Raw genomic sequence first — 23,300 nt, forward strand, 5'->3', positions numbered from 1 at the left:
AGGAAACCCGCCTCCGCTCACGCCCGCCGCCTCCCGCCCTGACCAGCGCCCGCCCCACCGCGCGTGCGCACACACCGTCTCCTCCCTCCCCCTGCCGGCAGCTTTCCTCAGCTCCGAGGCCACGTGACCGACGCGCGGCGGTTGGGGCCGGGCGCGTTGCTGAGGGAAGAGCGGGGGCGCGCGCAGCTCGCGGGGCCGTGCGCGCGGCGCCTCTGGCTGTTGGCGGGGGCGCGGCGCGAAGCGGCGTCGCCGTTATTTGAGGCGCCACCCGCGGCCGTTTCGCTCTCGGGTCGCTGCACCGGGCTGAAGGGAAGGAAGGGGAACGGTCAAGCTCCGAGCGGGAGGCTGTGGTGACTGTCCCCGCTCTACCCAGGCGTAGCCGTGGCTTTACTTGGCGGAAGAAGTGGGAGCCCGTAGGCGAGGAGAGCGCGTTCTCGGCAAGTTACTGCTGCCGCCTCTCGCCCTACCCGTGCGCCGGTGAGGCGGAGCCCCGCCGAGCACCGGGGGCGGCGAGCGGCTGAAATAACCGCCTTCTCCGGGAGTCTTCGCAGCCCTTCCTGAGAGGGAACTCTGGGCGGCGGTGAAGCTTTCTCCTGGAAATATGGCTACTGAGCTCGGCAGCGGGGGAGAGGCAGGTGAGGTCTGTGGGCGGCGGGCTGGCCCGAGCGCTGCCCCGGGGCTGTTTGAGGGAGCTGAGACGTGGACGCTATCTCTCGGGAGCTGGGGTCCGTTTCTACGGTGGGTAGAAACCCTTTTGCCTGCGGTTGTGGCAATGAAGTTCTGTATCCTGTAGCTGTTCTAGTGCTTCCTGTAACAACAGCATCAAAACTGTGGTTTAGTTAGTTGAGGACTAAGAATTAAAAGCTGCTAACGAGGGTAATAGCCAAAAGTAAATGTATTGTTTTCGGTAATTATGCCACTCTTCTCTAGTTAACAAACTGCTGCATTTCCTGTACTTGGCTAACACCCGAAAGGCAAAAAAGCTGCCTTGGTGGTTACTCGTAAAACTTGCTTTACAGGCTAAAATCAGGTTTTTTCATTGTGTGATTTTTGTTACAATTTTGATAATTTTAATCTAAGTTTAATATGACTGAATTGGAGTACACTTGGATTACTTAACAGCAGCATGCTGGCAAAAATCGCTTCTGTGTGGTTTGTTTTCCTGTAAATATGAAATGGGTTGACGTGTTGTCCCAAGAACTGTCCGTGTCACTAATTAGGGTTGTGGGAAAACTTGATAGCACAGGACAGGATCAGAGTGCATAAAGTGCTGTGGCTGTGCATCACTCAAAATTTCAGTTGGTACTGAACTTTGTATGGCAGCTTTGGGTGGCCAAAGGTGAAAGACCTCGATTGCAGGACCTTAGTAGCAGAAAAGTTTCTGTCTGAGCTATCAGAGTCATCCTGGCTCAAAGCCTGTGTCTTTGTCAAGCTTTGCATGAGCATTTATTACACTGTGATGCGAACAAATCATGGGTTTTCAAATACTGGTATTTTGCTTTTTCATATGTCTTTAATTTGTCTGGGTGTATCTTCTTATTTTGTAAATGTTTAGACTCTAAATAGAGCTCAGACTAAATTCACTGTGAAGTGCTAAGAGTTGCCTTTTCTGTCAAGGAGTTTAATTCTCTCTTTGAGAAACTTAATGCATTTTGAAAAGTGCCAAACAACAGATTTGAAGTTGGTTTGTATGCCAACCGAGACCAAAGTTGTTTGAGGCCTACTCTAAATCTGATACATGGATTGATGTTTCGCTTGTTTCATGGATGTGAAATCAAAGTTCTAAAACGCTGGATGTGTATAATACACGTAAAAAGAGATTCTTTAAGCACTATAATAATTAATGTTGTAGAAAAAGCATTTGTTGAGTTAAATATGTAGCTGTTCAGAATGAAATGCTGGTTTCCGGCACTGATTGGTTATAAATTGAGTTTTACCTGAATGCAGTGCGCAGTATCAGCAGCCAGCCCTACAAACACTGATTCCTCTGTTACACGGTTTTGTTACGCTAAATGCATGGAACTTGTATCAGGTGTATTTAATGATTTGCTGTTGAAGGGTAAGGGGTGTTTTTGTCCCTTTTGCACCTGTGGCCTCTCACCTTTGCAGACTGCTTTTGCAGGTGGGGTCAGGTACTTTCCCCTTCCTGTTCCTTGGCACATTTTACTGCCTTTCTATCCCCTCTCTCTTTTTTTTTTTTTCCCTATATCCTTCTTTAGAAGATTAGAACCAGAAAAAGAACCATGGAATAGGTATCGAGAAAAATAGGCAAGAAGTTATTTGAAATCTAAATGTATGCATTACCTTCCTGATTTCCTTTTTCCTCCTCTTTACCCATTCCAGTTATAAAAGTGTTACTCAGATTCTTGTACAATAGAGTATTTCAGTTGGAAGGGACCGAGGATGATCACCCAATCCAACTGCCTGACCGCTTAGGGCCTGACCAAAAGTTACAGCATGTTGTTAAGGGCATTGGCCAAATGCCTCTTCAACTCTCACAGGCTTGGGGCGTCGACCACCTCTCTAGGAAGCCTGTTGCAGTGTTTCACCATGCACTTGTAAAAAAATGCTTCCTAATGTCTAGTCCAAACCTCCCCTGGTGCAGCTTTGAACTGTTCCCATGGGTCCTGTCACTGGATCCCAGGATCCCCCTCCTCAGGAAGCTGTAGAGAGCAATGAGGTCGGCCCTCAGCTTCCTTCTCTCTAAACTAGACAAACCCAGCGTCCTCACCTGCTCTCCGTAGAACGTTCCTTCCAGCCCTTTCACCAGCTTGGTTGTCCTCCTCTGGACACATTCAAAGACCTTTGCATTCAAACTGTGGGGCCCAGAACTGCAAACGGTATTCGAGGTGAGGTTGCACCAATGCTCAATACAGCAGGATAATCACCTCTCTTGACTGGCTGGTCATACTATGGCTTTGTTAGATTAAAGAACACGCTATGAACAAGTGGAAAGAGCTGATATTTCTCCCTTCCACCCTTCTCCTGGGTCTTTCATTTATAGTACAAGCAATCTCTGAAATCCCAACAGCCAATGTTAGATGGGTAAGGAAGAACAATGCCTTAGTTGATGCTCCCAGCTCAGCAATGTGAAATCTTGTTATGCTTTGTTTCCTTCAGAAAAAGCAGACTGCATTTCTTCTTTCTAATTTGGGTTTCTTCTGGGTATACTTGAGTGCTCAGATGGATTCATTGGTGAAGCTCTCTTGACCTAAGTTTGTTGAAAGCTTGAGAACTGCAGGGTTGAGTTCCCAACAACAGGTTAATTGTCAAACATCCAACTGATTGAATTAGACACATGATGTGATTTGTTGCACTTGGACCTTGTGAGTCTAAGATGTGTATGTGTTTGTGGGCTTTCTAGGCAGAAACTTCATTTTTTAAAAATTTCCAAAACAGAGGAATACGAAAGCAACAGGGTTCATTACTGTTGCACAGTCTGTGTAGGCTTTTTCAAGTCCTGTTCTCATGAAGAGTTGTGCTAAATAGAAGAATTTTATGAAGCATGTTGTGCGCTTTCAGAGCACTACACAGTTAAACATTCTTCTGAGTGCCAGTCAGGTTCATGTAGATAATGGTCTGTGTTGTAGCAGTGATTGTCAAATTTTGTATTTTTCAGATCAGAGGCTAAATATGGCACTTGGACAGTATGAATCGGATGAGTTTTTGAGAGCTGCTGCTGAGCAGGTATGTGAACTCAGGGATGGAAATAGTGAGACTTTTTGTGATGAGGTTTTGTGACAAATCCCTTTGCACGCATAGAGTGCTTGAGTGTGGCCTGGCCTTGCTTTGGGCTTGTCACGCAAGTCTAGAGTTGCTTGGTTTTCCAGGCAGCAACAGCAGAATAAAACTGTTGTAACAGCGAGTTCTGGTGGTTTTGGTGCGTTTTCAAAAGTGTGTCATACGTAGGAGAAAATATCCCTGAAAGGAATGCTTGATTCCTACTTTAGTAGACTTTTTCCCTTTTATAGACTTCTCTTTTTCTGAGAAGAAAGTCTCATGTTGAAATAACTTCTTGTGCTGGGTACCAAAAGCCTGTCAAAGTCTGTGCAGAAGCTAAAGCATTAGCACTTTCCTGATGCTGAGATGCACGGAAATGAGCTTGGCGCTTTATGCAAACTTATGATTGTTCTTTAAAGAGTGAGATGATTCCCCATCAGGTGCAATTACGCTTTGTATCAGAGCATCTCCAGGAAAAAGGGGTGGTTGTGTTGTTTGTTGTTTTTTTTTTTTTTCAAGTTGGGCCAGCACTCAGGGATTTTGGAACATAAACCTGAAAGTGATCATGTGGGATATTGTATTTGATTACACTACAGACAGAATAACAGCTTTAGGTTGCATATAAAATTTAAAACCACATGCAGCTGCAAATTATGATATGTAATGTATACCATTACAGAAAAATGGCCCTGGTGGTGGTGGCATATCAGGATCCGGGATGATGGACCAAAGGTAACTGATTCCAAGTGATAAGTGGGAATACTACAAAGTGTTCAACAGAAATTGTCATGTTCTTTTGAAAGTGTGAACATCCAGGTGAATCTGGTCTTCTCACAGCTGTGAACAGGTGTATGTAACTTGTGAATGGAGTCTGTAAAAGCATTGCTGTAGCGGTCGTTTTTAGGTACTATTCTGTTGATTCAGTAAATTAAATTGTTGGCTTCTCTTCCACAATCTGTAAAATAAAGGATAGGAGATCAAAGAAGGAATTCTCTAGTCTAAATTTTAAGCTAATAAAAGTGCAGGTAAGATTGTACAGCTCTGGGTAACACAGGTAACCTCTGTTGAGGTCAGATGGATGTTTTTAAAAATGCTTATTTGGCTGTCTTCAACTAACAGTTGCCTATTAGTAAATTGTTTAATAGTCATTGTCATTTCCCCTTGTAAAAATAATCTGTCCTTTCTTTTAAGGCATTACCACTTTAGACTAATACAGAATTTTCAGAGAATTAACTATCAGTTACAAAAATACGAGGAAGGAAAACGTGTATGAGTAGAATTGCATTATTTTGCGTTGTCTTATAGGCTACTTTACTGTTGTATGTGAAAGCAGTAACAAAGTTTAGTCCTTAATCATTTGGGATTCTACGTATGAAATACTACATTGTATTAATGCTCATTTGCAATGTCCCGTGTTCTAGTTCTGTTATAGAGGAAATCTGCTGTTAACGATCATCTTTTAAAAGTAGTGATTAAATTTGTTCATTTGATTCTGGTGAATGTCAAGCGTGGAAATAAATACAAGTGACTGTTTTGTTCTGTTCTCTAGATAAAGAATTTTAAAAAGCTAGTTAATTATCAGAACAATGCTTCAGCTTTTTCAAAATTTATTCTAAGCATGTTTTTCAACTTCTTAGCTTGTCAACTCTAATCACGGAGTATGATAAACACTTGGAAGAAATGAGAGAACAGCTGCAGCTTTATCAGGTATGGATGTTCCTAACACTTCAGACTGTATATTCTTGGTGTTTTACAGTATTAATATATAGGCCATTAGTTTTTATCAGGAAAGGAAAGTATGCCCATGCCATGCTTCACAGACTTGCTGGGCCGCAGTCTGCCTCAAATGGATGAACAGAGAGCTTTTGATGGAAAGGTTGGGAGATCGTCCAAATTGCACAGATTTCTGTGTGTTGGGAGAAGTAGGGTTATGAAATGAAAACGTGCATGTTTTCTTTCTCTTGGTGTCCTGGTATGGTTGCAGGTATTTTCCTGGGTGACGTTCATATGAGGCAGTTGTTTCCCTCTTTCCTTCCAGGCCTGATCCTGGCCATGCAGTCCAGCTCAGTTCTGCAATTGTAGATGCACCCAGCCTTCTTCATGCTTAACAATTCTTCAGATTCAAATAATTCTTTAAATGTTTGACGTGGAGGCTGAGGGGGAGGGGGACTCTACTCCTTTCAGCCACAGTGAAATGGAACTTTTTAACGTTTCTTATGATCACCAAAAAGCAAAGCGAGGTGTTTAATAATTAAAACCTAAAGAAAGCAATTTTTACTTGTGATCTACGTGCAGAACTTATCCTCTGGTTTTGGTTTAATGCACTTCATTTGTTTGATCTGTCCATCGTAAAGATTCTGCAAACGCCGTCATCAAGCCTGGCCACTTTCAGAAGGCAATAGTAGCATTATGGGGTTTATGCACTATTTAGTTAGCAAAACATTCGATTTGACTCATGTAACTGAAGTTTCTCCTCAGTTAATTCCTAAACTCTTTTCTCAAACGCTTACTGCATAAAAGATGAGAGTTATCCTCTGTATCCCTAAAAGAACCTGAGTTAATTAAGAATCAATCTGTGAGAGCTATAAGAATTCCAAAAGGTAAATTTAATGCTCATAATAACTTCTGAATGCTTAGGTATAACAGGGCTTAGCAGCTGTTAAATTTAAGTGGCATCCTGTGACTTTCCTTAGAAATGAAAATGACTTTCATTTACTGTATTATGCTGCATTAAATTGTCCATCTTCTGCAGTATCATTTAAAATTAAAGGATGAAAGAATTACCAAAGCTTGTGTCACTTAAACGCGTGCTTAATCTTGCATGTTTTTGTGTTAGGCACAAATGAGCGAGATGAGACTACAATTTGAACAAGTCGCCAAGGAAAATGAAAGGTAAATAATTGCACTGCCCTGTTACCGCTGCTATTTTTCTTGATTTCTAAACCCTAAAAAGCATTTTTTCTAGGCTCTTGCAATCTTCTGAATCTACTTAATAGTTGAAGATTTCATACTCACGAGCTTAATGTTAGTCTTGAAGTGCTTAATATAGACCACAGCACCAGATTTAGCAGATCTAACCATATCTCTGAAAGAACTAGGTATTAAACTATTTCAAACTGTGTGTTGTGTTTACAGAACATAATGATAGATGTGAATATGACCTAGAAGTAAATAGTTTGTACAGACTGAAGGTGCAGCCTACTTCAGCTCTTTAAAAGTCCCTGTTGGAGAAATCCTCTGCTGACTTAGTTCTTTGAATTGCAGGCTGCATGCAGAGTTGAAAGAGGCTCTTGAGATGCAACTGGAGGCGCTTCCTTTCATGCCTCTGGGAACTGATATTCCTACAGATGAAGACATGGTGAGAAACCTTCAAGAACAGCTACAACTGATGAATCAGGTGTGGGAGATGAAACTTTTATACTGTTTTATTTCTCTTGGTGTGCCTTGGCAGGCTAGGGGAAGCCCGTTTATTTCTTGGTTCAGGATTCATTTGTTCAGAGTTCCTTGAGGCTATTTTGAGGCCCTCTTGACTTTCTGTAGCTAAAGAAGGAAGTACTTTTACTTCCAACTTAGACTTGAAGGAACTTCTTCCCTAGTTTTCATGTAAGAAGTTTTTCATATTGATTTGTGCCTGTCATTTGATCTAGTTGACCTGGTCTTTATATTGAATTCTTGACCAGGAAGTTAATTAAATACTTTGTTCAATTCAAGTTTTTGTAGTTTGTCGTTTGAATCAATAACACTGTAATGTGATATGAGGAGGCGAGTATATGTGGGATATAGGAAATCATATTTAAATCTGAAAAGATAAGTGGATTTTGTTGAGCTTATTACAATGATGTATCAATCCTGTTGTATATGATTAAGGTGAAGTTAAATTGACAGCTGAATTTTGGTGTTTGAAAATGATGTATACTGTAGGCCAACAGTAAATATCTGTGAAGGTTTAAGATATAAAAAAAATCTGGGGAACTTGCAGGTGGAATATGAACTTGCAAGCATCTGTGTTTCTGCATCTGAGTTTGGCATTTTGTCTGCATAGTTGTCATGCGTGCGGAGAAAAGTACAGAAAATGGCATTTCTTTGAAATAGAAGTTCAGTTCTCTCTTTTCAGAGAATGACAGATGAAGGCAAATGTGCTGATATGTAATATTTTATACAAACCATTGTTTTGTAATTTAGGAAAAAGAACAAGCAATAGAGCTGTGGCAGACCGTGTTACAGGAGCACGATCGACTCCGGCAGCAGTACCAGGAACGCATGACTGAAACACAGATTCACGTGGCTGAAAGGCAAAAGCAGAAAGTAATTTTCATTTCTACTTTTGTTAATTTTGGAGAGATTCTGCGTCTGTGTGTAGTCAAACGGAAGTGGGGGTGTTCTACCAGTATTGTTAATTATTTTCCGTAAGTCACCTAAAGTTGGGTCATCAGATGTTGGCACTGATTTATCAGCTAAATGTACTGTTACAATTGGAAAAGTTCTCTGTTTCGGATCTATGGGCAGGAACTTGGGGAATGCACAGTCTGAGTTTTGGTGCATGTATATGTGTATGTGCACAAGGTGTGGATGTGCATATAAATAATCATGTGTTTGAACTGTGGCTGGAAGTGTTCAGTAGAGTTCAACATCTGAAAAAGCTGCTAAAGATTTCTGAATTTTAAGGTGGAAGTCTTTCCATGTTTTCTCTGATGTTTGAATCCTGAATTTTATCTGTAAGATCACAGTGGGATAGTGGGAAAAGTAGTCTCCATTTCCTGTTGTCACTCAGCAAAAAAGCATGTGTATACAGATGAAAAATGAAAATTACCAGTGTTCTTCTAATGGTAGCTTATGTTTAATGGCCTGTTTCTCTTCTGCTGTTTCTGGGGAAGGCCATTCAGCAAATGCTAGTTCAGAAAAGCTGTTTAGCTCTGAGCTATATAAAGATGTTCAGTGTTTGAAGAATTAGTAGAAACTTCATGCCTGTATGTACCTGGCTACAGATGTTCCTAGGTCTGTAAAGAGATGCTACAACTTTTTTAACATTCCCTTTCCATTTTCAAGTCCACTGGACTTGTAGGCACAGTTGCAGCTTACCTATATAACAGAATTTGTTTTAACCTATTCTTGTTCTCTTCTGGTATTAAGTCCACCTCACCAATACGCTCTTTCCTGAGAAACAGGAAAAATACATGTATAGCTATTATGCTCTGTCAAGTTTCATAATTATTTCAAGTCATAGTTTTGAGGACTTATGTATGTGTAGGTCCAACTTTTTGCTCATGTTCTTTCTATTAGGTTATTTCTTGTGTTGCATTGTTAATTACTGGTAACGTTCACCTAATAGAGCGTACAGAGTCATTGGCAGCTGTTTAGGACTGTCAGGTTCCACTTTCCATTGGTAACTAAATTCTTGGTGAGTTTTAATGCCATTGTAACAAGAAAGACATTGAACTACCTTTTATTCTTAAATGCTACTGGCCTCCCATGGAAAATGTCTGTTCAGCTAAATAAAGGTTTTGCTTTTAGTGGAGGAGCAGAAAATAGCTGTCAGAGGTAAACAGAAATAGGTAAAACTAACTAGAATTAAAATGGACAGAAAGCAAAGATGAGAGAGGATGTTGTAAATATTGGACACAGGAAATAAAAGACTTGTTGGAATAGGTTTCTGGCATATACTTGACCTTGAGATTCTTAGATAAACACAGCACAATTAGTAGATGTTCCAGCTCGAGGACGTGAGTCCTCTCTATGCTCTGCTGTTGTATGTTGATAGTAAGTGTGTATGAGTTTTGGAAGGAGGCAATTTGTGACTGAGTGAAATTCAGATATATTTTTCAGTAGTAATTCTAATTTTCCAAATTACTAGGTCAACAGCTAAAAGCAATCTAATTAAAATCTCCAAAGGCGTATTGAATTGCCTGCAACTTGCATAAACTTTTTTGAAAATGTTTTCAGTTGACTATGAAACTGCCTAATTACACACTCTTTATGATGATAATAAGAAGCTCTGAATTCCCTTTTTAGGATCAACTGACTGGCTTTCAACAGTTGACTCGGCAACTGCATATAGCCAATGAGAAGATAGAGTTGGTAAGTAAAACCTTCTGAACAGTGACCTAATAAATGACTTATTTTCCTACTAGAGCCTTAAAAGCATAAAAGAAAGGCAAAAAATCCTTCAGACATACCTGGTTGAAAAAGAAATTGTGCCACTCAGATTTGCAGACTTCTGTAGGGACCAGTCAAAAATCAAGTAGTAATGGCTCTTTTCCTGAACTCCAAATAACAGGTCAGGGTGGTTGAGAGTTTAGCTCCTAATGTTATGTGAGCTGTTCCTTCAAGAAGTCAGCGGTAAGCTTACGCTCAGAATTTTGGTATGTGGTGAGTGTACTCCAGTCACACACTCAAAACCATCTTCTCAAAGGAAAAATGTTTTAAATGATGACCTCTTGTGTAGTCTGGCTCTGCCACGTGGTTATCGAGTCCCAGTTTGGCACTGATGGCTTCAGTGTCTTTGGTGTTGACCTTTTCTGAGCTCTGATCATCTTCAGCCACATGTAGATTGTGAGACGTCTATGTCCCTAAGCTTTAGCCTAGGACTTCGTGGGATTGACAAACAATTTTAATATTGTAGAAAAATCAAGGTGAAAGGCTTGGTGACGATTCTGGCTGAGCAGCTGCTTCTCTGAAATACGCGATTCCTGTGTGATTTTTTGATTCATGTTTGTCTTGGATACTGGCAGTGCAAAAAGACTTCTGCTCTAGGCAGTCTACTCTCTTTTGTCTGTAGTTCTGTTTTGGCTCAAACCAGGACACACTGGAACGTTTTTTCCTCACATCTGACCTCTTGGTAAAATACAAAAACATCTTTTTGGTGTGGAATATTGTAGGTATGAAGGAAAGATTGCTATGTTCTTTGTCACAGTGCCTCTGTTACTGAAAACGTTTATATTGCCATCTTTCCCCTTTCCCTGCTTTTTCTATTCTGTTCAAGTCAAGTCTTTAAATGTTCTTTGACAATGGTTTTAAGATGTCTAATCATTTTCCTGCTCAGCTTTAAATTCTTTCTGATTGTGCCATCGTTCTTGAACTGTGGTGCTGGAAACAGTACAATAGTCCAGTTGAGCCCTTACCAGTGTTGATTGGATGTGGTAGATGACTGCAGAATTGTGTCTTGTGAACAGTTGTCCTGTTTACAAGCTAATTCATCAGTTTTTAAATAAAAGCGAAATAACACACTCAGAGAGGGAAATGTGCCTTACATTAGTGATGGTCTCAAAATTAACTGTTCTCTAAAGAGGTACTTTAGAGTTACTGGGGGTTGCTGTTTGAAAAGAATCTCAAGCAAATACAACAACGAGCTTTTAAAACAGTTTTGCTGAGTATTTGGAAGTTACAGACTGTTTGATTTGTGTTACAAGCAAATCAGTAGTAGGTATCTCAAAAAAACAGCATCACAGAATGCTTAAAATCATAACATTGGAAAGAGATGATGTGGAGAGGAGAGGGTGAAGTATGTTAACTCTTTGAAAGAGGTGAAATAGATGATGTTAAGATAAAGGTAATCCATTTGTTTGCATTATCCAGAAAAAATTTGGCAAGGTCTGTTACCAAAGGCATGAAGATGTCATGGGATAAAGAAGCATGCCCTTTCTTGGACTAACAACCTGACAAGTGTTCCTTTTCACAAGGAAGTGAAAAGACAGAGTAGTTAGTCAGGCTTTTTATTGTGGTAAGACAGCTGTGTTTCCTAGATGTGCTCGTGTTAGTGGTTCAGCATATTTATAAATGTTCCGGAAATGAGATTCAGTATTGAGGCAACGGTGTTAAACTGTTTAGGGTAGTGAAAATGGAAGTAAACTGCAGGTTTCTGCAGAAAGGTCTTGTGGTGTTGAGTATTTGAGTGAATTTTGTTTGACACTCCACCGGCGTTCATAAAAGCAAAATAATGCATGTGGGCAAGAGGGAGCTTTCGCTTTGGGTACTCTGTGGTGGTCTTGAAATTAGCTGTTGTCAGTCAGAATGGGTGCGTTAAAAGCAGGAGGTGTCTGAGAACAATTCTTAGCAACAGTCAAAAAAGTGAGATGAATGTTAGTAATTACTGGAAGAGGAATATTTTGTGCTTAAGTCCACAGTACAGTAGCATCTTGAACGCTGCCTGCAGTTGTGGTATCTCTAATATCTCTGCGTAAGGTATACATAAGATGTAGAAAAGGCTGCAAGGGTAACAAAAATACTAAATTATTCTCAAATGAGAAGGCGGTTGAAGGAGAATGACACCTCCAGTATGGCTGGCACAGAAAAAATGAAGCGGAAGCACTTGGTCATTGTTTTGTGTCCCTAAAACAAAGGAATGCTTTCCAGCAACACGCGGTGTACTGTGGTGCTCGTTGTGACAAGGTGTTCTAGACACTTAAACTAGATGGGAATGCACATGGTAGGTCTGAGCTATTAAAATTTTCATCTCGGGAAGTTCTTGCACTACCAAAATGTGGGCAAAGGAAAGGAGGGTTAAGTAACAGCCCTCTGTATTTCCCTTTCTAAAATCTGTTGTCTGAACCTTGGCACTTGGGAGACCAGCCACAGTGTTAAATAGACCTTATTTGCTATTTTTATAGTACTGTATTCTGTAGAAATGCCCTGTAACATCTCTGAATATATAATATTTTTGATACAATAAGGAACATGTTACAAATATCTCTTTATTTTGCAGAGCAATCAACAGTTTCTGAAAACTGTAACAGAACAAAATGTGGAACTACAGCAGCTACGAAAACAACTGAGGTATAAACCAGGCAATTTAAAAAAATTATTAAATATTTTTTCTATAGCTTTTTCTAACCTGCTGCTGTACCGTGGGCCTTGTTTGTACTGCAAACTGACTTGATAGTGATTGTTATGATGGTTTTAATTAATGCCTCTTAATGTGTGTTAGAAATGTGTGCATCATTAGTGGTTGGGTGGCATATTTCCAGTTAGTGTTGTCTGGTTCAGCCATTTCTGGAAATAGTCCACATTTGACCTTTGATTTAAAAGGAATAAAGTGTCAGTGTCGCAGCAAAATTGAGTATGAAGATAGGTTTTCATTAGAATACAACTTGCTCAAATTCTAGGTACGTAATTACTCATTACAGTTCTGAAGCTTGAATATTCAAAGTAGTTTCAATGTGTTTTATTAAAAATTCCATTCACTCTTTCTCTATACAGAGCCCTAAACCATAGGCTCTTTGGAAGTTAGAGGTAAGAGTAGTGTTAAGTATATTCCTGAAGTATTTCAAGGAAAATTAGAAAAGTACCTGTGACAGAATTTCATGATTTTTTTTTGTATTTATAGCCCAAGTCAGTTCAATACCAGTTTACTATATCTGCTAACTCTTTTAATTAGTGATGGTTCAGGTCAAACTAAAATTTCATTTCAGCAAACAGTGGATTTGTGGACCAACAATAAAAAGGAAATGGATTCGTTATCAACCAGTATTGTGATTATTTTTTTTTGTGTAGCATTACCTGAAGCTTTAAATAAGCTTTTGAAAATAAAACTTTCATGTTTATAAGCTTAAAATTTATAATGTACTTGAATTTTAGTTTAATTATCAAATTTTCCTTTCATTTTAGTTACTGTAATCTCCTTTGATGCTGTGACTAAAATATCAAATATGGTTGGACTGCTACGATGTTTTAATTGGTTTTATCTTTTGATTTTAAAGAACATCAGCCCCAAAAGGCTGAAAATAATTTCCATTTTTATGTAAACAGTTAAAGATGTCTCTGTATGTTTGTGCATGCATGTGTGTTCATGCCCTCAATTTTGTGTGCAGCTTTTGCAGGTAATGCTGGTATTCACAAACCTAGGGTGGCTGAATGCCTGCTCTTACTGATTTTAACCCACCAAGAGAGAATGGCTGCATCAGATGTTCCCTCTCTTCCAAACCCATACAAAACATTACAGAAAGAGCAATTGGTGTCTGTCATGCTGAGTGCTTAGCACTGTAAAGATTGAGTGTGACACAAATTTCAGCATCTGTTTAGTAAGTCTAGTTGTGCTATTCGTAGATTGTAAAGTTACTGTGTCACAATACCTGCAGTAAAAGATACAGGTTGAGAGTGGATGAACAGATTAATTGGTGTTGAATATTGGTCGTTGTTCAACATTGATTAACCAATGTAAAAAAATTGGTCTCTCTTTCAAGGTTGGTTGTATCCAAACTTTCTTGCTGTTAGAGCCATAAAAATCAGCTGCTTCTAGTATTAACCTGTCCTGTCTTGTCCTCCCTGCTTGGTACATTATGGTTTACTTAGTAGAGGAGTTTTGTTTGTTTTAAACAGTGTTTATTTTTACATTTCCTTTATACAATGAATTTGGGACCAGAACCTGTTTAAAAATACCAAGTTACCTCGATCACTGAATGTGTTTTTGAGGGTGACTTGTTAGCACCTCCCATTTTTATTATCCAGGATTTTTCCATGGAAAACTATTTTCAAAAATAGTATGTTTTGGAGGAGGAAAATGTTGTGAAGAGCAATCAAAGATCAAGGTGGTACTTAGGGTATTTGCTAAAATCAAGTATATCCAAACCCAGTCATCATTTCAAATTTGCATGTACAGGCCACAATTTAATTCTTAAAAGGGAAAGAACACATTTTCACATGCCTACTTTTTTTTAATTTCTTTCTTTGTGGAGGTTGTTAGTAATGAATTACTGGTTTTGTATCGCATTTATCTATAAATCTTTGCGTTTGCATCGACATACTCAGATCGATAAGTAAGTATGAAAGGAATTAGCGTTAACTGGACCTATTTTAGACGAATGCTGTCGACATTCAGTTTATTACTGCATTTCTAACACACTGGGTGGTTTTTTTTTTTTTAAAAAAAAAAAAAAGGAAAAAACCCAACAACAAAAAACCCCAAGCCCAAAACAACAAACTTGGTATCATTCAGGTTTTGGTTGAGCAGCCATTTGAGTGTGGTTTTGTCAAAATTACAGATGTCTTGATTTCCTTTGGTTTCATCTTCATTTCATTTCTCAAAAGGAAACTCCTTTTTAGGCTTGATCCTTGGAGTTACAGGAAAGTCCTTAATAATACTACTTTGATCAAATAATTTAGATTATGGCATGACAACCAGAATGGCCAAACACTGATTCATAGCCACACGTACACACAAGGATTTGTATAACTGTCTTATGTGGCAATGAGCGTGGATAGTAGAAGGGAAGTGCATGTTTTCTTCTTGAACCACTGCTTCAAGAAGGAGGCATATTAAAAGGTAGAAAGAAGTTGCTGGGACTGACTGAAAGGTAGTGGATGATCTTGCTCTGAACTCTTATTTACACGTGCCCAAGTGTAGATGCATATTTTTGGTTAGTTGCTGTTCTATAAATTGTGAAACTGTGAGTGAATTTAGACTTCGATCGAAGTATCATTGTTGCTGTCCCCATGGTGTTCTCAGTTTTGGGCAAAGAGGCTCTCGGAGGAATTGTGCATCTCTCCAGGCACCGATTACACTCATGTTCCTCTCGAATCAGCTGAAGGTTCTTGGAACCCTAAAATGGGTACTAGGTGACACTCAGGAGCTAATGACAGCAGCTCTATATTAGCTCTGAAGTGCGTGCTGCAGTGATTCTCAGAATTCTGGAACAATTTCATCTGTTGTTTCCCTTACATGAAGTTACACAGATGTAGTTTGCATGGATTATATAGCATGTATTGCAGACAGTTCTAATCCTTTTGGATGTTTTTAATAGATTTACGTTGATTTATGGTGATTAGAGTAACAAGCAGAGAGGAAAAGTGGATTTTAAGAAAAGACAACTAGTGTAGAAGAGAATTTGGGTTTGATTTAGGTTTCTGTGGCCTAGATTGATGTCACTTTGGAGCTTTTGATATTGCTAAGCTTATAAGTATGTGTTGATAAATTTAAGGTTTTTAACATCAATGTGCAGCCAAGTATACAATCTGACACATGTAGCCATAAAACACTTGAAATGCCTCCAGTATGCATGCCTAAAGGAAGACTGCTAGATTAAGTTTTGGCAAGTGATATGGGGAAACAGAAGACAAAATTAAGAGTTCTGCTGCAAGTTACTTGCAGGCTGATTCTAGCTTATATTCTTTAGATCAGAAGCTGACCTTACCCAAGATTAAAAAAAAAATCAATTTGGGCAAAAACTCCCTAAGAAGCGTTTGAGAACTGAGTCACTGCTTCTCATTGGTGTTAACATACGCTCAATCTAAAAAGCACAGTTGCACTGCGGTATTTGCGTACTGTTACTGTACTGTTGCACTGGCTATGAAAGGGTCATGATCTGCCATGCGCAGGGACGATGTAATATTTGATGTATTTCTGTAGAGAATTGAGGTTTGAACAGATTTCACTTAGTTATATGCTAGAATTTTTATGAAAGCGTTTGTTAGCGCTTTAGTGTTTTGAAGCTCTGTTGTATACAGTTAATCATTTAGTTCACTGCATTACTGTGTTCTTGAATTAACTACTAGGAGCCGTCTCTGGAGAGGGGATGCTTAGCAGTCTGATCAAATGGTCTTCTCTGACGTGAACTGTTGGGTTTAGCTGCGAGTACTAAAAATGTTTTAATCTATATGCTAATGAAATATTTTTGAAGATATGTAGATATAAACCCAAGGAAACTTGGCATTGCTAGAGCATGAATCTGCATTTCAGCATCTTAAAGCTTTTAAACAGAGATAACTTGCCAAGATTATGTTACAGATACATTGCACAGTGAAGAGGAAGAGCTGCATCTTTAGAACCAATTTGTTGCCTGTTAAACACACAGCTCTGAATTTGATCTGAATCTGATTTTGGTCATTAAAATGCATTTTTAATACTTGAGCTGTTCTGAGTTTTATGACCTCTTTGTATTTTTCTTATTTTTCCTTTCTTATGCTGGGTTTGGGTTTTTTTTGTTTTACGGTAGACCTTACGTATCATGTTGCTTGCCCAAAAACATCCTCATAAATTTAGCAGTACCTTTTGCAGGAGAAAGCTACATGATTCAGATGGAGTAAGATGGAAGTTTTGGACCTGTAGTGAGGACAGTGTGTCTGAATAATGTTTTTATTTTTGGTTTTGCTTTTTAAAGAAATTATAACAAAATTAGCTTTTCTGATTAATTAATCTGAAATGAAGTGTTTGCTGTAGAATTGGTAGGATTATTATTGTGCTTAAGATTTTCATATAGGTGTAATGTGATCATATCCTTAATGCTATTAAATAAAAATCAGTATTTCTGTAAGGAATTTTTGCTTGAAGTTGGTTCTTTAAAGTATTAAATGTTTTGTAGTTTCTTTTGTGACTCTTAGTGCTCCAGTTTGCATTAGCTTATCTGTTTGCTCTTTTTTAGCTTTATCATACATTCAGTCATTAGTCTTTAAATTTAGCCTAATTTGCAGCCTGAATAATTGGCTTACACCTCAGGTGAAGGACTCTGTATGTCTTTCTGTTCCCAAGTCAGAGGAGTAGGGGAGTTGCTCGTTTCAATAAGCTGTTCTACTGAGGGAGAAGCCTGATTCATTAACTAGGCCTCTTCTTTTTCCTTTTCTGTTTCATCTTGTAAAACCTATTCAGATTACAAAGCACATCAGTTGAATTATTCAGTGATTAATGTTTTCTTTTAATTCCTAATCAATTTGCTTTAAAAAAACGAAATCTAATTCTGAGACAGATTCCTCTGTGAAGTGTCTGTGGCCAATTATTTGTTACGGAATCACTTAAAGTTTTCTGATTGCCTAGTCCTCCCAAATACTTAATCACACATACACCTCCCTGTTAAGCTGTCTTTAAGAAGTCATTTCCACAGGACAAGTGTTTAATGAGCTTGGTATTCCTCTCTCACTGTGCCACATAATAAGGAGAAGAAGGAGGAAACCTTTTGTGCCCTGTAGGAGCAGTATTATGAAATCTGACCGTCCTTCACAGCTATCTCAACAAAGTTGTAATGGAGCTGGTTTTTACCCCTACAATAATTGAGATGTAATTCATAGACTGTTTTCTTTACACAGGCAAGCCAAAATGGATTGGCAGACAGCAAATGCTAAGGTTGAGGAAATGACCAGGCTGACAGAGAAGCTTCAAGGCCAACTGCAGAGAAAGGTATTCTAGAGAAAGCAGTAATTTCCCATTGCCTTGAACGGCTCGTCAGTTATCTGAACGCTGATGTTAACTTAACCCAAGTTGTTCTCTCACTTGTTTTATGTGAGTAGATCATTCTTTTCTTTGGGGAAGCTCAGGTGATGTCTGGATAATACATATATTTGTTCTAGGAAGAAGATGTGGTATCTGCCCAGCAAAGAGAAAGAGCAGCTGACAAGCGCTTGCAGGAAATGCAGTCGAGTCTGAAACAACTAGAAACAAGGTAAAGAGAGCTCATGGGGTGGTAATAACAGGATACATGCAAGTGAGGTAAGGTACTGCTGTTTTTTCAGCCTCTGGGTTTTGTGCTTCTTAGCAGTTCCATTTTCTCAAAATAAAGATACCTTATGCTAGGCTGCTCTCTGTCTTACTCGTTCTCTTCTGCAGCCTTTGAGAACAGCTTCTGATTTCAGTGTATTTAAAATGATAGAACTCACCACCTGTTTTTATTGACTATAATGGAGAAAAAATGAGGTGTATGTTTTTCATTCTAGTGGGTAAATTCTACTTACTCAACTCTCGTTACCTTTAGGTGGAGTTCTAAGGAAAAACATTCACACTGATATTTGAAAATGTTTGTGTAAACTAGTTGGTTTTGAGGTGAATACAGATTTTTCTTTCCATGTTAAATAAGATGTGGTTTCAGCTCTTAATTCAGCAATCTTTATATGAAACAGATCATTAATAAAACTGTCACAGCACACTTCTTAACAATAAATGCTAGTTACAAAGGTAGTTTGAATACCGGCTAAGGAGTAGAATTTCACTTCCAGCGCTGTCTACTGGAAGATCTAAGACCCAATCAGGTGGTTCTGTGTGGATTTGCTTTTCTCCCCCCTCCACTTCCCAAGGTTATGACACTTAGCTGAGCACAGCGGTTTTGACTCAAGTATCATGAGCAGTTGTGGCGTCATTAACATTAGTCAAATGACCTGATAAGGAAGAAGAAGTCGTGAATGTCTTAGGGAAATAATTGTGTGGCTGTTTGTCTTCCTTTACTGGTCACAGCCTTGTGATTAGCAGACTCTTCAATAACTCTAGAAACCAAATAATTACTTGGGCACCAACCTCATGACTGGTGAAGTACTTCCTCGAGGAGTTGCGTAGGCTGGTGTGGCTCCCTCTGCTCCATGAATTTCACTGGCCGAAGCACTGTAGAGGCTCTTGAGTTTATTTTAGAATGTCTGAAGGAATTCGCTAGTTTTATTATTTCCTGTAGGGTTTTGGCTCTACAAAAATAAGAGTGGTTGTCTGTCTCTGTATGTTTTACTACAAACATGTTAGGAAAGTAAAGAAGCTGCTTGTGAAGGCAGCCCAAGCGTTGCCGACTGCTCGCTACAGATGTTTAGAAGTGTGCGCTTAGTTGAACCAGCAGCACTTGTGGAACTTCCTGAGATGTTGGTTTTTTGAGGGTACTTCTGAGGCTCTCTTGCCTTTTCTCATGCCTACCAGTACTGACAATCATAATTAAACAATAGAGATTTCTGAGCTGTTGTAAAATTACCAGTGGTTTTCTTGTTTTAATGGTGTAGCTGCAACTTCATTGCCCACATGCAATTATTCCATTTCCTCCACAGAGGAAAGCTTTATTCCTTCTGGGGCTGTTCTAGTCTGTTTTAATATAGAACATTTTCAGTGATGTATCCCAGGATAGCAACATTCTTCTAAGAATCTTCTGAGATGAGATATCTGAGTTAACTCCTTTTATTCTGTTTGTTTCTAGGACCTTGTGAATATTAAATACAAAGACTTTGTCCAAAAACAAGCAGAAAAGCAGGAATGCAGTTTTGGCAATTTATGAATACCTCCTGCTAATTTAGTTGGAAAGAATTAGTGTCTTAATTAAGCATCTTATTGTTAAATGAGTAAAATTATTACTGTCTTGTAGACTACGTGTTGCCATCCAAGATGCTGAACAGCTGAGAACAGAAAGAATAGGCCTGGAGGAACAAATTGGAGAGCTTCAGACAAAGAACGCTAATCTCGAACGGGACAAGTACGAAGCTGTTGCAAAAGTCCAGGATTGCATACAGCTCTTGGAAGAAGCTAACCTACAAAAAAGTCAGGTAAGGCAATGGATGAAGGTACTTCTTGAGATATTGAATACTTTGATCACTTCGTTGTGCCTAATTATGTATTCTCCCAGGCATACACACATACACAATGAGCTGTCTGGTGTACTAAAATCAGTACTGCGTAAGGTAGCAAACTGTGATATGACAATACATTACTGAGCCTTGTCATACAGTATAAATTTCAAAGGATACGTTGAGTGCTGGATAAAGGTGATCTAAGTGATAATACTGTACCTGAGCTTGAATTTTCAGAGTGCTTTATCAAATACTTACCAAAAAATTGGGCTGTCAGGAATAAAAGGGAAGGTCCTATTATGAATTTATAACTTACTGATGGGTAGGAAAGAAGAGCTAAAATTCAAGGGAGTTTTTTTGTTATATCATGGACATAGGTCACCAAGTCAGTGAGTTCTATGTTCAGATCTTAATTATTCAGAAGAAATCTGGAAAAGTGACAGAATGATGAGTGGGTAAATCTACAGTCGGGAAAAAATTGCAAAGGTGTTTATTACTGTATTCTAAAATAGCAGAAGAAATTCAAACTTGCCATACCAGGTGTTGAATTTGGTATTACCAGTCAAAAGATGTTTTAGGAGATGGTGTGGGCGTCTCCTTAAGAATACGTTTGCATAATCCTCAGTGATGCTTAATACAATGAATAGAATGTTTGGAATGAGAGTTAAAGATGCCTTTAAACATAATGCACCTTCATGTGCAGTTTTGATCAGCCAATGTCAGGCAAGACATAGGAGAATTAGGAGGAGTTGACAGAACTAGATGTGTGGAGAGGCCTTAGAACAAATTTTTATATACACTATGTGATGAAACTGTCACAAGATGATGTGTGTGCCAAAAGCCATGTCAAATTCATGACGGGACAATCCACCAAAACTTCCTAAAGAACAGGATCTAATCCAGTGAGTCTTGACGTGTCTATTGATGAAAAATAATAGTCAACCTTTTTTTTCCCAGTTCTTAACTTTCCTGAAGTATCTGCTGTTTGCCCCTGTGGCAGGTAGGATACAGGGTTTGGTAAACTTTTGTCTGATATGGGCTGTTTGTGTTTCAATGCTAAGCTTCAGTTGGAGTCAGATTTTTAGTAATCTAATGGATGGTGTTTGCTGGCAAGACAGAACTTTAATGCACAACTGACGACTGTAGCCGTCAGTAGGTGAAACCCAGTTTAGTTAATGTCTGTGGGAATAAATGGAGCCTCTTAAAAGTGATTCCGTTTGCGCTAACATATTGGAACTGTCGAGCAGTTAAGGAGATGAACGCTCCCTTTCAGTCTGAAGTTGTTTTTCAAACTCGGAGCCTCCCAAGTATCCAAACTAGCTTTTTACTTTGAACTTTTGGAGTATTAAAGTTAGTGTTGCTTTTGCTGACTTCAGTTCTGTGACAAAGGAGACAGACCTGTCTCCTTTCTTCTGACAGAAAAGGGAATTAACTTCTTTAAAGAGGTCCTGCTACCTTCCAGCCTGCTTCCAGAAGAGATTAAAATATTGACAAAGCTTAGGGTTCTGGTCCTTACTGCAGTTAAATTTCTGTAATTCTTCTTGTTAGACAAAAGAGGATTATCATCTTGTTACAGTCATTCTTCCCATACATTTATAGTCGTTTAGGAAACTCTTTGGTGGCTTCTTTCCCCTTTCATAATTTCCTCATAACTTTTGGCTTCTCATTTCCTTTATGAACAGACCTTCTACAGTTCCCTTTACCTGTTAGGCTCTGGTTCAGAGAGGGGTGAAAAAATGGAGTTTTACATCCTCCAGCTCTTGATGGCCACCTTTGGACTTGTCAGTTACTTTTTCTTGGTAGGATACCTTGATCCTTAACAGCACTCCCCTACAGCCGGATAGTGGGGAGAATATGAAGAATGAAAGGTAAAAATAAAATCTTTTTTTTTTTTCCAAAGTTTAAAAACCAGGAAGTACTCCTTCATTTGAAAATTACTGGTAAGGAGTATGAATCACCTTTCCAGTCCGCTAAGTATTAATACACCAGAGCGTTTTTCATCCAAAAGTAGTTCAGCAGATCACTTGATGCCAGTTCCTGTGAACTTGGATGAAGTTGACAGAGAAGTGGCTCAGTAAAAATTATTGTGATGCACATTGCGTCTCTAACACAGTAACTGAACGGTTACAGATAAGTAAGTGGCTTGTTACAAGTAACAGTTTAGATTAATGCTGTAGTAAGAATAAACTGGTATTTGCAGACACTGGTTAATTTACTGCTCTGGCTAGAACATCCTGAATTTTTCAAACCAGGAAGTTTATTAATGAGCAGAATTAAAAAAAAAAAGGCAGCATAATATGTGTATCTTAACTCCTTGGGTCCTAAACTGTGGCCACAGAGGTTTCTCCCTGCTCTGTAAGAGATCAAGGAGTGGGAGTAACAGGCTGTCATAATAATGCTGCTTCTGTTATGTTAACATTATGCAGCACACAAGGCTAAGCTTACAAAGAATCAGAGGAATTTTAAAAGACTAGTTTGAGAAATAAGATATAAAATTGAATGGGAGCTGTAAAAAAAGTGTGACCGATGAAGTTACTGCCTGAAGTGAGTAACCTTCCATAGGTTGAATTTGTCATCCATTAGGGGCGTTTTTATGTCTTTCTCCCTTTATGCATGTACATACTCTCTGTGTGCCACCCAGGATTTTTCTTCTCACCTGTCACAAATTCTATATTCTATAATCTTTTCAGACCAGTACCTCCTGTTATACTTGAACATCAGTAGCTTTCTTGCATCCTCTGGAGCAAGGGTTCCTTGCTGCACTTCTTTTTGTAATTCTCGCTGTTCTTTTATGCTAAAGAGCTGTTTGGTTCGTTGTCACCCACCATGAAAGGGACTGCATACACCTTCCTTAGTTGCTTACAGATTTTTACTCCTTTACTTTGTCTTCTGCGAGATGAGTAGTTCAATATATCAACCATAAAAAACAGCACAGCTGTATGTAAGAGCACATGTGTTTGTGCATACAGGTATTTGGTTTGCTAACAGAGAGCTTCCTCTGCGTCACTGTTGGTGGTTTTTATTACAGATCCTGGCCCCAGATGGGAACATTGGAGAGTAGCCTTGCCTTTTAGTCTGAATTCCTACGCTTCCTCCTGTGTAATTCCGTGCCAAGCCAAAACCTGAAAGTCCCAATATGAGTCCCAACAGAAAAAGGCACCTACTGAACACTGCCTTTTTGTGTCTGATATACAGGAATGTGAATGTAGTACAAAATATTCTGGCTTTTCTGGTTTTCTTGTTGGGTCTGGGTGTCAGCTACTGCGAAGTAAAAAGGAAAAAAGGTTTTTTGAACGGTGACTCTGTGTGGTTTCTTCTCTCAGTGCTAGATACTGTGTCACCAATGAAATATT

General features: G+C 39.1%; 1 protein-coding gene across 3 annotated transcripts in view; it reads left to right on the forward strand.

Annotated features, from left to right (window-relative positions):
• The first annotated feature begins 601 nt into the window (after nucleotides 1-601).
• The window catches only part of SCLT1 (sodium channel and clathrin linker 1), a 42,463-nt gene continuing 19,764 nt past the window's right edge, over nucleotides 602-23,300 (forward strand). The window contains exons 1-12 of one of the 3 annotated variants that reach the window (XM_086463749.1): nucleotides 602-635; nucleotides 3,620-3,687; nucleotides 4,400-4,452; nucleotides 5,358-5,427; nucleotides 6,557-6,612; nucleotides 6,985-7,117; nucleotides 7,903-8,025; nucleotides 9,730-9,795; nucleotides 12,419-12,489; nucleotides 17,728-17,818; nucleotides 17,989-18,080; nucleotides 19,746-19,923. In XM_086463749.1, coding sequence (XP_086319875.1) covers nucleotides 602-635; nucleotides 3,620-3,687; nucleotides 4,400-4,452; nucleotides 5,358-5,427; nucleotides 6,557-6,612; nucleotides 6,985-7,117; nucleotides 7,903-8,025; nucleotides 9,730-9,795; nucleotides 12,419-12,489; nucleotides 17,728-17,818; nucleotides 17,989-18,080; nucleotides 19,746-19,923 — 1,035 coding nt within the window. Of the gene's footprint in view, nucleotides 636-3,429; nucleotides 3,688-4,399; nucleotides 4,453-5,357; nucleotides 5,428-6,556; nucleotides 6,613-6,984; nucleotides 7,118-7,902; nucleotides 8,026-9,729; nucleotides 9,796-12,418; nucleotides 12,490-17,727; nucleotides 17,819-17,988; nucleotides 18,081-19,745; nucleotides 19,924-23,300 lie in introns of those variants that run through there. The other 2 variants (XM_086463747.1, XM_086463748.1) reach the window with 2 other exon arrangements.

Source organism: Leptosomus discolor, chromosome 4, assembly GCF_034619465.1.
Source record: "Leptosomus discolor isolate bLepDis1 chromosome 4, bLepDis1.hap2, whole genome shotgun sequence".
Lineage (NCBI taxonomy): Eukaryota > Metazoa > Chordata > Aves > Leptosomiformes > Leptosomidae > Leptosomus > Leptosomus discolor.